The sequence below is a fragment of the Actinia tenebrosa genome, unplaced genomic scaffold (assembly GCF_029948245.1).
Source record: "Actinia tenebrosa isolate PJP-AT-01 unplaced genomic scaffold, QUT_ActTen_1.0 PGA_scaffold15__27_contigs__length_11533743, whole genome shotgun sequence".
NCBI classification, from domain to species: Eukaryota; Metazoa; Cnidaria; class Anthozoa; order Actiniaria; family Actiniidae; genus Actinia; species Actinia tenebrosa.
The window spans coordinates 3,512,176-3,529,740 of NW_028292575.1; the positions used below are offsets into that span (position 1 = coordinate 3,512,176).

General features: G+C 35.8%; 1 protein-coding gene across 1 annotated transcript; it reads right to left on the reverse strand.

Annotated features, from left to right (window-relative positions):
- Positions 1 to 516: 516 nt before the first annotated feature.
- On the reverse strand, positions 517 to 9,056 carry LOC116291763 (putative very-long-chain enoyl-CoA reductase art-1). The gene is made up of 15 exons (XM_031698971.2): positions 8,942 to 9,056; positions 8,694 to 8,744; positions 8,026 to 8,077; positions 7,135 to 7,179; positions 6,802 to 6,885; positions 6,665 to 6,687; positions 5,860 to 5,972; positions 5,074 to 5,179; positions 4,323 to 4,339; positions 3,694 to 3,749; positions 3,116 to 3,159; positions 2,717 to 2,774; positions 1,913 to 2,001; positions 1,079 to 1,124; positions 517 to 665 (listed from the first exon to the last, which is right to left on the reverse strand). The coding sequence occupies exons 1-15, from the start codon at positions 9,023 to 9,025 to the stop codon at positions 538 to 540; spliced, it is 996 nt and encodes a 331-aa protein (XP_031554831.1). The 5' UTR covers positions 9,026 to 9,056; the 3' UTR covers positions 517 to 537.
- Between the last annotated feature and the right edge of the window lie 8,509 nt (positions 9,057 to 17,565).

Here is a 17,565-nt window from a genome sequence, read left to right on the forward strand (position 1 = left end):
TCTCTCTTTTTCATTTGATTGCAAAACACAGTTTGTGGCAAAAACAAATTGAATTTCCAATTTCACTAGTTTTCTTTTTATTCATCTTTATATTTAGTTCACATATAGATTGTTCAAATATTCTAGTTCAAAGTCAAAATGTAACTGCTTGGAAAGAACGTGATCCTGTTTATATAGAATTTAAGCTGTTGGGATACTTGTTCAAATATTCTAGTTCAAAGTCAAAATGTGACTGCTTGGAAAGAATGTGATCCTGTTTATATAGAATTTCAGCTGTTGGGATACTGGTACTATTTTTTTTTCCAGTGCACATATTGAGTATAATTAACTAGAAATGCACTTGATACATTGGTACTTATTATGTCACTTGAAACACGCAGTACTGCAAGCCTCTTCAAAATGCTGTCACGACTGATCATCAAGATTTTAACACTGAAACAACCTCTGGGCTTATCAAAGTCAATCACAGCTAGAGATTGTGTAGTTAATTTAAAAAATCATCTGTTACACAAGTACTATGTATGCTAATGTGTTTTATTAGATAATAAAAGGAAAAATGGCACGGCGACGTCTTGGGTAATCTTTGAATTCTTTCTTGTAGTTACGATGTTTCCCTTCAGCCCAGAGGACCATCTGGTATGTGCCAGCCATCGTGAAGAATGCAGCTGTGGAAAATACAAACATTATGCGCAACTACTATTAATAATCGGGGACACTACGACCAGCTAGACGAGAAAACCAATAAAAATAAAGAATGAAAATTGAATGCATTTCAACTTTGAGTAGTCAAGCCAATCAGAAACCTAGACTACGTGAGAATTATAATTTGACCCTGATGTTACATGTAAAAAACTAAACAGCCATCATCATTGTCTTGTGGGAATGAAAAGATATGTTGAAATGTTGTATTATTTCATTCTACAATTTGATTGGTTTTCACTGTTAAGGTGGCCCCAGTTATTGTAATCCCACTGTAAAATATCTTGTATTTGAATATAAAATATTATGTAAACCAAAGTTTTTGCTTCTATTCAATTCATGTTCAATTTATTTATCAAGTTCTAAATATTTAACTTACTTCCTAAGGTTTGTGTCATCAGTGTAAAGCAGATCCATGCTCCAATCTGATTCAAATATTATAATATAATTTAAAATCAACAAAAATTAAGTAGTTAACTGACTGAAGAAAAAAGCAAAATATTCCTGATCAGGGGCCTAAGAGCATAATCTTTAATGGTGTTTGTGGGGGAGGGGGGGAGTTTGATATAAATAGCTAAATATGAAATTTTTTTTTTAAAACAGAAAGCAAGAACTGGGACTTGTGCTGTTAAATCTTTACCTTGCCAGTCATTTTTATCAGTAACATTCAGCAAGAGATTAGATATGACTAAGCTAAAACTAATTTGGCCTGTGATCATGACCGCCGGCTGATTGGCCTTTATTTTAAGCCCTGGGATAGGTGGATGGATGGGATAGATGGATGGATGGATGGGATAAAACAGATGGATGGATGGGATAGATAGATGGATAAATGGGATAGATAGATGGATGGATGGGATAGATAGATGGATGGATGGGATAGATAGATGGATGGATGGGATAAAACAGATGGATGGATGGATGGGATGGATGGATGGGATGGATGGATGGGATAGATGGATGGATGGGATAGATGGATGGATGGGATAAAACAGATGAAATGATGGGATAAAACAGATGGATGGGAGAATGGATGTGAGGATGAATAGAAATATGTGCAGATGGATGGATGCATTGAGGTACAGATATACAGATGGTTGGGAGAGAGAGAGATGGATTGACAAATGGAATATATGAAGGGAAGGATCATCACAGATAATATATATGGAATTAACAGTATCAGTCAGAATATACAATAATTTAAAAACTTTACCTCATATGTGTAGTTTGGGCATGACACAAAATTGAAGATTTGTGTCATCGGATTGCTGTTAGGGTAAGGAATCCTACGCTCCTTTGATCCTGTTCAAATGAATTACAGTGGTAATTAGATCCATAGTGGTTTTAGCCCCCAGTGGTTTAGTGGTTTACTCTTTAAATGTTTAATAAATAGGCATAGCCACATTTACGTTTGAACATGCAACTTTATTCACATTTGAACATGGGGCTAAACCAATTGAAGGGTGGGGCTAAAACCACTTGAAGATGGGGCTAAAACCACTTGAAGATGGGGCTAAAACCACTTGAAGATGGGGCTAAAACCACTTGAAGATGGGGCTAAAACCACTGGGGGCTGAACCACTGGGGGCTAAACCACTGGGGGCTAAACCACTGGGGGCTAAACCACTGGGGGCTAAACCACTGGGGGCTAAACCACTGGGGGCTAAACCACTGAGGACTGAACCACTGGGGGCTGAAATCTAACTATTGCATAGAGTGGAATTAAATTTTTTTGCTTATAGTATGTTGTGGCAGCATTTGATTAACATACAAGTCTAATGCAGGATACCCCAGGTATTTGAATTTGCCACAACCCCTCCCCCCAGTGGCAGATCCAGAACAATTTCAAGGGGGCTACTGTTGCCTGGAAAGGCATCACGTGAGTGTCCTCTTTAGGGCTTTAACTCAATCTTTTATTCTTATTATTTTTTAACTTAAAATGTGGGGTGACTAGTTACCCACTTCACCCCCCCCCCCTCCCCCCTCCGCATCTGCCCTTGCCCCTAACATATCGTACCTGCTGGTCTGAGGTCTCTCAGAGCACAGTGAATAGAAAAGTTTCCAAGCTCATTGAACTATAAAGGGGAAAAGATACTATTTATTAAGATCTAATTATATTGAAATTAGAATACGAAGATATTAAACACCAATAAAAATTAGAAAAATGAATAAAATGGGGAATAAAGGCTCGTCCAATAATTTTGAAAAGTTATTATATTATAATAATTGAGCAACTTAATTGGGAGTACAGAGTACAATTTGGGATTTAATTGTACTCCTCTTGTCCAGTCATTTTGATTATTGTGATTTTATGAAATAGGAGACTAGGTATTAGGAACTGTTTGCTTTAACAAATAATTCTATGATTGTGTGCTTCAAGGCGAGAAAACCTGGTTGTGTGTGTGTACGTATTTACCAGGAATCCAGCCAGACCAGCATACACCTGGGCATCACCAAATTCTATTAAAAATTGAAATTAATAATATCAGTAATTTAAAGCTAATTTTGCTAATTAAATTACTTCACAATTATACTGTGATTCTCAATGTTCTGAATACTAAGACATCTCAACGGCTTGATGTTGTGAAATCAGTTGCAATCAAGAACAATCAGTTGGTACCTTTTACATGTTTGACTGGTGACAGTAAAAAGCCAAATTTGAATCAATGATTAACTTGCAACTACTGAGTTTGAAAAATATTGGGAATTTGAATGATTTTATAACTAGGAATTGGTAATCACGTAATCGGCTGATACACGGCTAACACACGGCCGATAGTCGGCCAACGCTCAGCCAACACACAGCTGATAGACGGCTGATAGTCGGGCAGCTGTTGACCAACAGTCGGGCGATAGTCGACTGACACGTGTCGGCTGATCATGAAGTACATGATTACCCTAGGAAACTGCAAGAATTATTGGGAATAGGCGTGGTATCCTTAGGGAGTTATAGTATTAGTAACATTCAAATACAAAGAGACTGTATGGACTTACTTGGGGGAGTGTACAGGGGATGGTTGATGAAGTAGCCTACAAAAAAACCAAATCCCCTACAATAACAAAAGGAAGTCAGTCTGAATAAGGATGAATAAAGTATGGATTAAAATTTTGGTCAGCAAAACAGAATAGACAGAAGCATGAAGAAAAATAGACCAAGAAAGACAGACAGACAGACAGATGGATAGACAAAGAAAGACTGACAGACAGACAGACAGATGGATAGATAGAAAGAAAGACTGACAGACGGACAGATAAATATGTCATTGATGAACAGACACACAGACAGACAGACAGATGGACAGATGAATATGTGATTGATAGACAAACAGAGAGACTGACAGACAGACAGACTGATGAACAAACAGACATATGGATATACAGACAGACAGATGGCCTGAAAGACTAACAGACAGAAAGACACACAGTCAGACTGAAGGATGGGCAGATGGATAAACAGCTAGATGGATGGACAGACAAACAGACAAAGGAAAAGAGGGACAGGACAGACAGACTGAAAGACAAACTAGATTAATGAATTCAAAATATTAATGTATGAAAGGATGATAGGACAGCAGCTACTGTACTTCCAAGGTGTAGGTGTGGTTATTTCTGGGAATACTTACCAGTAATAGCTACAATTCTACATTGAAAAATGGAATAAAGAAAAATGAAAAAAGTTAGACTAACAGTCATGTATTTGGTAATCAATGATTCTATTTGTGATCTATCGGCTGCCTTATTGATTGGGTTGCAAAACCTGTTAGGCATTAAGCCATACACCCAGGAGTTATAAACGCATTAGATTTTAGATCTCAGATGGTAATGACAGTATTGACGACTCTTAAAATCCAGTGTAATGCAGGCTTTAGCCTCACTTCTGAGGTCGCTAAACAAAAGCAGAAATCAAATAACAAAACAAGCAGCTCCTGGTTTTGAGACTAAGCCCACATACACTGGAGTCTTAAGGGTTGTCAATAGTAGTATATGATGGTGTCTTGTACACAAAATTAATAAGGTCTAAACAGAAAGGAGGAGATATTAGCCATCCTGAGGTCGAGGGAAAAAATGGGAAGAGTTGGAATAGCAGTGCATTGTGGGACTGTTTTAGGGAGTAAATAGATGCCATTTTTGAAAAATATGTCCCCTCAATAGCCCCACAATGCACTGCAATAGCAACTAGACCCAGTATTTTCCCTCAAACTCAGAATGGCTAATATGCATTGTGACACTCAGGCCATGACGTAGATTTTATTGAAAATGTGACTTTAAAATATCTATTCCCAAAAATATGGATGTACAACTTTACAAGTAAGTAATTAATCATAGTAGTTACAATTTTCTGTACAGCCTTCTGGTGTGGAAGTCGTTATTTACCTTGATAAGATTTGAAATGGGCATGGTTCCCTTAGAGAAGCGATGGATGAACAGAGTCTCTAAAATCCTTTTGGCATAATGGAAACCCCAACAGGCAGCCGCAATACTGAAGTAATACAGACATATTGAATGGAGTATACTAAGAATAGTAATACTAAAATATTTCTCAAACATATTATCCAGTCAATGATCAGAGCACATTAGGCCAAACAAAAAAAAAAGTGTGTTTCCTGTTGCGCAACCGACCCTAATTTTCTTGCCAATTTTTGCCGACCCTAATATTTTTTTCATTCCATATTGCACCACAGGGTTCCCAGTAAGCTCATTTCCACTTTTGTATCAGTTTTTTAAAAATCCGACCTACCAACCCCAATTATTTTTCTCAACACACTTATTTTTTTGTTTGGCCTTATCCTGGTTTGAATGACTAGGACATAATAAAATTCCAAGAGTTTTCCAGAGGTTTTCCAGGGTATAACAAAATTTTAGCACCCTCAATTTTGGAATATAAATTACCATGTCAGAAATAGTGAAACAGTTTTCCCTTAGAATAAGCAACTTACTATGTGTTGATAGAGAAAACACTTTGATTTTTTTAAAACATTATCCCAGTATTTAAGCTAATATCAATAGAAAGGTCAAGGCATTTTCCAAATAATTATGTGAAAAAAAAATTTTTTAAGGAGTTTCAAAGTTCCAGCCAGGACTTTCCCAGGAATTCCAGGAGCAGTGCAAACCCTTAATTATATTTCAAATATTTTAAAATACAAAATATATAATACTCACTGTACTACTTGTGCTATGGGTTGTGCACTAGCCTCTGGTCCATATATCAACGCAGGTCTGGTGTAAAGTAGAAGGTACAGCACTAGAGGACCTGCATACTCAGCCAAAAACACCTGGATGTCAAAGGAAAATGAGCTTAAAATAATATTGGTATCATCAATCAAATGAATGCCTACCCATCATGTGCTATCACCCAGAGAATGCCAGGAATTATAGCTGCATTACTTTTTTGTTATCAAGCAACTGCATGAATCGATCTTAGAGCACTTTTCACATGACAGTGAAAAGCTCAGTGTCGTAGGCGTGCCGTGCTGTGATGTTTTCTAGACTTTTGATTGGCTGATTTTTTTCCTCAATGTGATTGGTCTTTTTTATCCTCAGACAATGTGATTGGTCTGACAGTGTCATGCCCTAGGTGTTAGGGGTATTTGATTGGATGAGGTGTAAATTCTTGACCAATATGATTGGTCTGGTGCATCCCTTGCCATGTCACAACCATGAGCTTTTGACAGTCATACGAAAAGTGCTCTATTATCAGTTTACAATGAGGATACTAGAACAGTGCATGAACACTTTTTTAAATTGCGCACGGTAAATTATCACTTTAGCCAATCGATTGGAAATAAGATTTCTATTTTTATCATTCGGCATGATGTGGATTGCTCTATGTAATATTTTTACTTTGGAGTGTCTAAACTGTTGACAGACAAAAAGCTTCATAAACTAACTACAACCTAAAGAGTACATTATTGTATCATTGTATTATATTATTTTATGACAGGTATCGACAATAAAACCAACTCACTGTTGTCCAACCAATCTGTGGACCTGAAAACCAAAGTAATAATCATATTCAAATTTATAACACTAAAACAGGTATTTTTAAAGCCATGATTTAATTACTTGATAACAAGAGAAAAAAATCAACATCAACATTTTTACCCAAATCTTTCAAGTATAGTTGAGCTTCCTCATCAACAATCTCAAGAAACTTTAAACTGTCCTCATCCTTCAATGACTTGCCTCCTAGATTTACAAAATATTTAAAGTTGGTCATAAGCAGAAAGAAGAACAATGTATGGAGCTCTGAATTTTTCTTTCTTTTTTTTCTTTTTTTTTTTTTTGAGAAAAATACATGTATGCTTGAAGGAAAATAATTCAAATCTTTAAGTATAGAGCTCTTAATCATAGAAGTTACTAAAACATTTAAAGCTAAATTGGCTAAGAATACTTGGCAATGTCACCCCTTATGACATGAAATCAAAATATACTTACGAGGTTCAATTCTCAGGGATTGTCTACTTGGATACAATTTTGGTTCTGTTGAAAAGAATAGTGCAACATTTGCAAGGTTTGTTTGAATTGTATCCATATTCATGTATCTTTTCACTCATATGCAACCATTAAACAAAGAAATAATACTCTAGGGAGTGATAGGTGGTCAAGAGTCTTCAAGCGGTGAGGCAAATATTCCCCATATTCACTGAGCCTGAGGGGAATAATTGTTTTTAGTAAAAATACGCAGGTGATTATAGAAAATCTTGCGCACTGATTTGTCAAGAAACTCACACTATCACACTATAATCACCTCAGCAAAAATCCAAAATGGCGGCCAGCCGCTTTGTTGCTGTTACCGGAAAAAAATGCCTTTTATTTTCTTTTTCCTCTTTTTTGAAAGAATCACCTGTGTATTTATACTAAAACAATTATTTGCCTCAGCCTCAGTGAATATCAGAGAATATTTACCTCACCGCTCGAAGACTGGCATCTCGGTAAATATTACCTGACATTCACTTCGCCTTCGGCGAATAACTGTTAAATTATTTATGATTGAATAATTCAGGATTTTAATAATAATAAAGTATTTCTTTCATGCTGGTAAACTTTGGAAAACCCCAAAATCACTGCTCAAGCAGTGATTATCGTATCAGAATCACTGGTTACTTGATCAATCGCAAAACTCTATATTCAAGTCTAAAATTATACTAATAGACCCCTTGCATGTGACGTCAAAGTAGCTCAATTTGGAGGATAAAACAAAAGAATTACAATCTTATGAGAACCTTGGACACCTACTGTTATGTCCTCCAAATTGAGCTGCATTCTGACAGACTGCAAGGGGTATATATGTGACATAAAAACTGTGGTGAAAAATTGTACGCTTACTTATTGCATGAATTTGATCCTTTATTTCACCAATGGTAACATCAGGCTTTAACTAGATTAAAGTAAAAATTTGAATAATTTATCTTATGCTTACATGTACATGTCCATATCATAAAAATCAACATGTGAGCTGAGCCTTTGCATAGAATATTGCATGTAGTGGTAGTGCATGTGAGCAAAAAGTATCCCCTATTAGTACAAAAGCGCTAGAACAACAAGACACTTAAATAAAGTGATTTAAAGTGATTTTGTCATGCAGAGTCATGCACATATAAAATACTGATCCGCCCATTAGCTGGTGGAAGCTTAATCATTTGATTTTAATAACAAATTAGTATATGTTTAGGTGATTTTTGCAGAAAGAAGAAAATAAGGCAACATAAAGCCCTTGAACCAAAAAAAAATCACATGGAGGGGGTGGGGCGCTATTCAAAAATAGGAGGGGGTGGTAGATCTAAGGGGTAAAACTTGCAACCCTTATAAATAATATAAATGCAAAAAAACTCCAAACTTCTTTTCACAAACTTATGCATTTTAATGCTTATCTATAGGAGGTTATAAATTAAGAAGCATGATTTATGGTATGTCGCAAGTTGATCACTAGCTAAGATGTATAAACTTTAAGCTTATTTATTTTTGAGCACTATTATCTGGAAAAGTCAACATACCTTCTCGAACGAAGCAATCACCTTCAGACTTTTTACCTCCAAGACATCAAGCTAAAATCATAATCAATCAATAAAATAACTTTATAAAGAATAAAGAATAAAGAATTTTATCTTTGGTCGTACCGTGAAATTTTAGGGGGAAATGCGTATAAAAATGTATTATTTTTTTAAACGAAATTTACTATTTCACTTTATACAGTAAAATAAAATGGTAGTAACATTGATGTTTCTATTCCAGCTGTATTTACCTTCATTTTGCAGTATTTTAAGGTTAAATATTGTTGCACAACTGCAGTGTTTGACAAGATGGCGGCTGTCACGGAGTAAAACATGGTATTACGGTCACCAATATAACCACAGGTAGACCAAGCATTCGGGTGTTAAAACAGAGACCACGTGACGGACCAGCCCAGACCAACGGGTTAATGATATATGATAGTTTTGTTCGTGTCAATGCATGGATTAAGCTAAAAAATATAATTTCATATAGGACTGTCTAAATGACCTGCTGTCGCCCTTGTCGCATCCAATCCCTTGTTGGGGGAGGGGAAGGTGTGAGTAATGCAGTGTAGAAGTGGCGTGCGCTACTAAAAACCATTTTTTACGAAAAAAAGTAATAGTTTTACTAAATCAGATGAAGGAATACTCCAAATTCAAGAAAGGAATACTGCAAACTCTGGTTATGGGATACTCCGAAATCAGATTAAAGTGCCTATTAACCTTCTGACAATATTCACAGTAGAAGCCTTTTCATAGTTTAAGAATCGATTCCACTGCGCATGCGATTTTATCCCGAATTTCTCACCATCTTTTGTTTAATTAAGAACAAAAGAAGGTTTAGACAAAAGAAAGTTAGAAATTCGGGATAAATTCGCATGCGCAGTGGAGTCGATTCTTAAACCATGAAAAGGCTTATTGATTCTACATGAGGTAAAATGTGGAAAAGCCCGAAAAAATTTCATAGTTTGAGTGCGGCTTCTTGAAGTTATAAAGGATTTTCCATGCCATATGCTAATATTGTGACGTATGAGGAGTAATCATTTAATATACAAAACCTTACTGGCACAGATAAATTAAATTTGAAATACGTCATTGTTTTGCCCATTGCTCTTATAGAAATTATTGCAAGCTATTTTTCACATAGAAGCCGGTTTTTCGAATTACAAGGAACAACAAATAACCATAAATGCCTCCTCATACGTCACCGCATTAGCATATGGCATGGAAAACCCTTCATAACTACAAGAAGCTGCACTCAAACTATGAATTTTATTCAGGTTATTCGACATCTTACCCCATGTAGAATCAATACCGTAAATATTGTCAGAAGGGTGATAGGCACTTTAAGGGATACTCCGAAGTAAGGTTAGGCATACTCCGAAATCAGGTTATGGGATACTTAATAGAGAGTTTAGATTTACGTTCACGGCAAACGTGAAACGTCAGTTGACCAGTAAAAAATTCTTTTAAATTATTAAAAAAGAATCGCAAAAAAGTCCAAGTAGTAGAAAAACAAAAGAGTATTTGCGCTTGGTGAGAAGGTTTGTAACGGGTAAAGTAAAATAAAGGAAAACTGTGAAAACGTGGTCACGTTTGCCGTTTGCGGGGAGAAAAAAAGCCAATCTATCTAAAACTCTCTATTAGAGAGGTTAAGCTTCTCGTTTACGGCAAACGTAAAACATCAGTTGACCATTGAAAAATTCTTTAAAATTAGTGAAAAGGAATCCCAAAAACCTCCAAGTAGTCGAGAAGGTTTGCAAAAGGTAAAGTGAAATGTAGGGAAACGATGAAAACGTGGTCACGTTTGCCGTTTGCGGGAAGGAAAAACGGGAATCTTAATCTGCCTAATTTCTAAAAGTAAACTAGAACGGATTTTAATGGATTAAAAGTTATAACAAAAAAAAAGTAGCAAAGTTCTTTTAGTAGGCATAAGTTTTAGGTCACCCATCCAGGTACTTACTTCTCTCAACCGGACTTGAACCAGTATCATGATGTAAGCCCAAGTTTTTCCCCACGGTACCACGTTTACAGATAAATCAGCATAACAATAGCCGTGAAAACAATGCACCGAATAGGCTAGACTTTTTAACATCAATCTTTCAACCGATTCCGTGCGTGGCAGAGATGCAAGGGATTAGCCGATATGGTCTGGGGGCCGGCTGGTCTCTCCCCTGATGCTTCGGCTAGAACATTTTCTTGCGTAATTCGTACACCCAAGGGCAGAAGGATTTAATCGCCGTCAGGTCCGAAGTCCATACGACGCCCCAGCTCTGCGGATGTCTCGGGGGTATGGCACATTTGAATCGATTTTTTTTCTCTCTCTCTCTTTTTTTTTTTTTTTTTTTTTTTTTTCTTTTTTGTAAAAATTTCTGTCGGGACGTTGGATCGAAATTCATTCTATCATATAAAATTTTCTTAAAATTGGCAACATATTTGGAATTTATAAAAACAGATGGAGTGGATGGGATTTAACAGATAACTTCAGAATTAACCTAAAGAACAGTAGTTACTAATAACTCACAAATAACCTAAAATTAGTAGTTAAGAGTTAACTGATATTTCATTATTTTCTAACACTATGATATCAGCGCTTGTGAAATTATTAGATAACAATCTAGTATAACCATCTACTCCCCCTTAACAGTTGCATGAGTAAGCAATCTTGATCGGAAAAACTCAAGTGCATTTTCCTGATTTGAAGTTCCTTCTGTAAAACAGTTTACTGACAATAGCTTAACTATTATTGCCACCTCTGGGCCACTGTTTTATTATTATTATTATTATTATTATTATTATTATTATTATTATTATTATTATTATTATTATGGCAAGTTTTATTTGTCTGTATATATCATGTTTACATTGACCAGCGGACTAAGTCTAGGCTGGTTAAGTTCATCATTATTATTATTATTATTATTATTATTATTATTATTATTATTTATATATATATATATATATATATATATATATGGTTTTTCCTTCGGGTTCTCCGCGTCCGGCCTCCCTCCACAAAAATCGACTGTTCTAAATTCTAATTCAATCTACCTGCTAAAGCTGCTAATCAATATCGACCAATCCTTTATTTCCGTTTTGAAAGATTAACTAGTTTCGACTTAGAGTGCTTTTAGTCTCACTGTTGAATAGGTGACGTCAACTAAATTAGATAAGTTATTTACTATTTTAGGTGACGTCACCTACATTTGAAACTACGAGTAAACAGCTACTGAGATCAGGGGGAGAAACGATGATACAAATGAACTTATGACAGATATAAATTCGTTGATTGGTCTTCCTGTGGTACATAATTCCATTGATTGGTCCTCCTGTGGTATAGACGCGCATGCGGTTACTTAAAAGTCGCGCGGGCTCATACGTAAACAATATGGCGGATGATAAATATAAATTTATATAATCAACAAATTTATATCTGCCGTGCTCCCTTGCTTTGGGAACCAAAATATTCGTCCACAGTCTCTCTCGTTTTCGCCGCCAAAATGAAAATATTGAAACGAGAGAGACTGTGGGCGAGTATTTTGTCTAAGTTTTGTATTTGAAAAAAAAGTAACCACTCGTTTTTCATTATATCAATAAATATAGGGATATGTCATAGAAACAACTGTAACGCATTTTCATACGTTTAGCACAAGATTCCTAAATAAAATGCCAAGAAATCTAACCTAACTTTAAGTATATTTTATCGAATAAAATTCAGCTTATAAAATATAAGAATGTTTTCTTTTTCTAACTAATAAACAAGCTCTACGCACACATATCTACCTATTTCAAGAAACTACAAAGTCGTGACTGGCAAAAATTATGATAAAGCGACCAAGAGAATATTAAGTACTTACTTCATATTCTCTTGAGCGACTTTCTTGTGATATTCTTTATTGAAGCCTCAAAAGACTTTGAAACAATAGTCATAATTTAAATGGATGCGCAATAGCAAAGGTCCAAAATTACCTAAAGACGTTAAGTGATCAAATCAACCAACGGAAAGAGCGCGCGCTCGTTGATGTCAGCTTATTGGTCTGTCCTCTTATCGATGATGAAAAATAGCCAATCAGCGCGCGAGTAAGAAATTAATAATTTGTGGTAAAAAGAAACAAACTCGAGGAGGTCAGAAACAAACATTTTCAGAACAATCCTCCTCCTACGACTACGAATGAACATGAGCTCTATATTTCTATCCATTTTGCTTCTGTTAAAAATTCTTCGCAGTTGCATGAGTACGACGCACGATGACCATCTCTATAATGAGTTTTTTTTTTAATAGACTTGCTGACCAGAAGCTCGTGTTTTCTGTCAACTCGAAGAATCTAACAAGTGAAACAATCCAAGTTCGGAAACAAATGGATTGCGTGTTTGCTTGCGTTGCTATGTCTTGGTGTCGTTCGATAAACTACAAGATTGCTTTTGAAATAAGTGGTGTCCATGAATGTGAGCTGCTGTCCATAGATAAGATTGACCAGCCACTCACACAAGATGAAAAATTTGCTTACTTAAGCATTGAGGTAAGTTTAGATTGCACATCCATTATATATCGGTAAAAGAGCTGAGGGGGACATAGAGGTTAACCTTATAATATAAAGTATACTAGTTTTATCTTAAGATATAGAAATATAGATAAGTTATAGTGCTTGGGAACGAGGTTATTCCGGGCGAAAGCCCTTGGAATTAAATTCGGAAAAATTAATTTCCGACCTCGCTGGGAATCGAACCCACGACCTTCGGAATTTTATCTTAATGAAGTAATTTTTCCATTCTTATTTTTATTTTTACGTACAATGTTATATTTTTTTGCATATACTTTTACGTTTAATTATTTCATCGATTCATGAGGTGGTCACCCTCGCATTGGTCTCGTGTCCCGTTCGTGACTTTCCTTCCTGGGTAACTGTTATTTTTTTATTCTATTCAATACATTGTAATATTAGTTTCCCAATAAAGCTGTAAAAAAAAAAAAAAAAAAAAAAAAAAAAAAAAAAGAACACCGTAACACTGCACAAACATTCTGAATTCACCGCAACAACGCACGAAAAGTCAAAGAAACATCGACACCCCAAAAGTTTAGGAGTTGCGTAGGATTCACGTGATTTTAAAACATAGAATCACGGAAAAATCCGAGAAAACTATGCACCACTGCAATCAATCGGATCGTTTCACCGGACACCGAACGCTGAATAACATAAACACCGTGAATCGCAAGGTTTAAGATCACCGCAACAACGCGATCCGACAGTTCCAATCACTGAAATATACCGCATGAACAGCAATCCATCACCGCAACAATGCAAACCCCAATGTTCCCCTCGTAAAACAATTGCTGCCGCGTACTCAGAAAGTGCACAATTTAAATTCAGCAAGTACACAATTTAGGTGGAAGGTAACTTTATTGGTTTATTCTGATTAAATATCAATAGTTTTGAGTTTATGTTGTTTCAAACTAGTTTATAGTAGCTCGTTTAAGCTCTTTAGTTCTCTTTTTAGCTCATTGTAGGTCATTAAAGATCATTTGGTAGCCTATGGTAGCTCATGGTAGCTCATTGTAGCCCATTGTAGCTCATTGTATAGTTCATTGTATCTCATTGTAGCCCATTATAGGTCATTGAAGATCATTTGGTAGTTCATTGTAGCTGATTGTGGCTCATTGTATAGGTCATTGTCGCTCATTGCGCCTTTTTGTAAGTACGAATATCCACTATTTTGTACAAAAATTGCAGCAAAATATAGAGATGCTATTAGACAATGCATTGTCGGCTAAATTGCTTTCTAGTTTTTGTTTTTGTTTTGCTTTTGCTTTTGTTTTGGAAGGCATCTTTTCCAGGCCTACTGAAGACTATAGATAAGGTATGAACTACTTGATTAATTCTTTTAGGAAAAAATAATTATTGACAATAATAAGGCGACCCAGCTGGTTGCATAAATTGTGAGTCTTTAGGCTCCGTCCCCACTATGCCGGATAAATTTGAATCCGCAACTCTCACACCGAATCCGAAAAAAAAAGTTTTCCGTCCATGCTTGAAAACGAATAAAATGTTTCGCGTCCACACTAATACGGCTAGCCGGCGTTTTCAAATTGTTCCACTCTGGAGACCGTATTCGAAAAAATTCGTTTTCGGTGAAGAATTGTTACGGATTCGCCCGGACAAGTGTGGACGGTAGGCCTAATAACCGAATAAATAGGTTTGTCTCCCGGTTCGACAGCCTAATCCCAATTTGGAGGCATAACACTAACGTACTAACAAAATCACTCATGATTGTAAGCTGCACGGCTGCTACTAGCGCCTTAATATGCAGTCCGTAAAGTCCTCCACTGGTCATAAACTTAAAGCACATCAAGACAATGAAATGCGCTATATAAGAGCCCCATTATTATTATTTGCGGATTCAAATTTATCCGGCATAGTGTGGACGGGCCCTCAAAGAATTTTGAGAACAAGTGCAAATGAGATGAAAAGTTTCGAAAAACAGTGATAGAGCTACTAATGTGCAATGAAAGTCTTTTAGGGCAAAAACTTTTATGCCATAATTTCATAATCATAGGAAAAACCATTTTCAACTCCAATTTTGTCACCTTTGGCTGTAATATTCACTTAATTATTTTTCTTTCACACCTAATCTACTTAATGCTATATTAATTATTCAACTCCTTTGTTATTTTGCTCTATTTATATGTTGTGTACACTTGTACTTCACTTTCTGAGGATAGCGTTTGGCGACGTCGAAACATGTCATTTACAAGTTTAATGCATATGATCTTCATCAAAGTCATAATCAACTCCAATTCTAACAGTGCGACCAAACGAGTTCAGATTTTCGCATTGTTAAATACTTTGAAATTAATGAAATTTTCATTTATGACTTTTTATCATTTATGAGCTAGAAGTTGAATACAGTAATACAAGATCGATCTGAAGCGAAGGTCAAAATGCATGAGATTCAGAAATTTATTTTCATCGTTTCATTACTTGAAAAAAAAATCAAAAATCAAAAAACTTTATATGTACCTCAAATTTATTTGCCAAAATACCTTTAAAAATGACTAGTTTAATCTCTTAGATCTGATCTTTTATAACAGAAAATACTGCTTTGAATAGTTGAATCAAAGCATGAATCATTAATCCAAATCACCTAGGAAGTTTGAAAATTCTTAGAAATCCTAAGGCATTACGGACAGAAGTATTTTTATTTCTCACATTAAAAGATAAATATTGAAAGCTTTGAATGCACAGAGAAAAATATTGGGGGTCACCGTACTAATAGACGGGCCATAAGCCAAATTTACAAAGTTTTATACTCTTATTTCAATAAAGTTAGTCACCTTAAAAGCTATAAAGCTGAGGCCATCAAGGATTATGGGTAGATACATTTTACGCGCGTTCAACCGCTTGATAACTGTTCATGGACTTGCGAATCTTTTACCGGTTACAGTCTCACCTCTTCTGAGCATCATCGAGCTGTAGTTTGTATTAAGAAAGCTTTGTATATATATGCTTTTTTGATATGAAAAGTTTTCCATGACGCTCAGTGATCACAGCTTTCTAGGTTTTTGGTGACTAACTTTATTGAAATAAGTGTATTTGTTAATTTTGAAACAAAGCCGACCACTAAGGTCAGGCAATTCTTAACATATTTGGAAGGACGCCCATGCATAAAATTACAACAAAAAAATTTTCGGATCACGGAAAGGTAGTCAAAGTAAGATATAAACGAGATGCGCGAAAAGGATGCGCAATAGCAACGGTCGAAACCTACCTTTAGTTAGAATTCTTTACTATCTCGCTAGAAAATGTTTACGATTACGGTGGTAAATAATAATAATAATAATTCTAATAATAATTTTAGCTAGTTCGGTTGTCTTGTTCCGTAGTAGGAAAAAAGGGCAAAATCAAGATCTAAAAGTACCTGGATTTAAAACTGAAATTTTGAGAATCCTTCTACTGCTGTCTGAGTAAGAAATTGCTCAAAAATGGAGATTAATCATTCGTATTATTTTACGTAGAACCCGTGTGAGAAGGAACCGTGTCTTCATGGAGGTACATGTAATGTTAAATACGACAGAAGAGATTATCGCTGTCAGTGTACACCTGGATACACCGGGAAAAAGTGCCAAAATGGTATGAAAGCTATGCGGCAATATATTTTTCTCGAAGAGGACAAAAAAGACGATCAATGAGAAGGGTGACAAAAAAGTATGCATAGGAAAGCACCAAGTTTTCATTGCGAAACCTTTTTTTGGAGTATTATCAATAATTGAAAAGTTGCACTAATTTTTAATTTAAAAGTTTTGTTTCCCTTTCTTGTCTCTTCTTTTTTTTCTGTTCCAGTCACAGTCCCAATTAACTTTGTCTGTGTCAAAATATCCTTGGAGGTCGACGCGTTTAACGTGTCACGTCTATTTTTCAATGAACAGATATCAATGAGTGCCTTGGGTCTCATGGATGCCACAGCAACGCAAGATGTGAAAACACCGCTGGCTCCTACAGATGTGTGTGCAACATTGGATATGATGGCGATGGTCGTACTTGCAGCCCTGGTATGTGCTCATAGAACTTATGCACCATTACGTGACGGCAGCTTGGACAATAAAATCCCTTTGCTCTCGGGAATTGAATATGTTCTCATTTAAAAACAATTGTATTGTTCCTGCCATCTATAGCCCCGTTTACACTAGCAATTTTTGCGGCGATTTTTGCTGCGATTTTTTTTCGATTTCGTAAATAGAAAATAAAGGTAAAGAATTTACTTGTAAAGTTTTTTCAGGATACCAAGATTTCCCTAGACGAATATCTCTTTTGAAGGATGAGACAAAAGATTTCATATTCCCGAAAATAGCCACAAAAATCGCAGCAAAAATTGCCGCAAA

Coding starts and splice junctions, on each gene's coding strand:
- LOC116291763 (XM_031698971.2), bottom strand. CDS start 9,025: ATGTTTTACTCCGTGACAGCCGCCATCTTGTCAAACACTGCAGTTGTG. Junction 6,886..7,134: donor ATCCCTGAGAATTGAACCTC/GTAAGTATATTT, acceptor TTGTAAATCTAG/GAGGCAAGTCATTGAAGGAT. Junction 3,160..3,693: donor TCCCCTGTACACTCCCCCAA/GTAAGTCCATAC, acceptor AATTTTTAATAG/AATTTGGTGATGCCCAGGTG.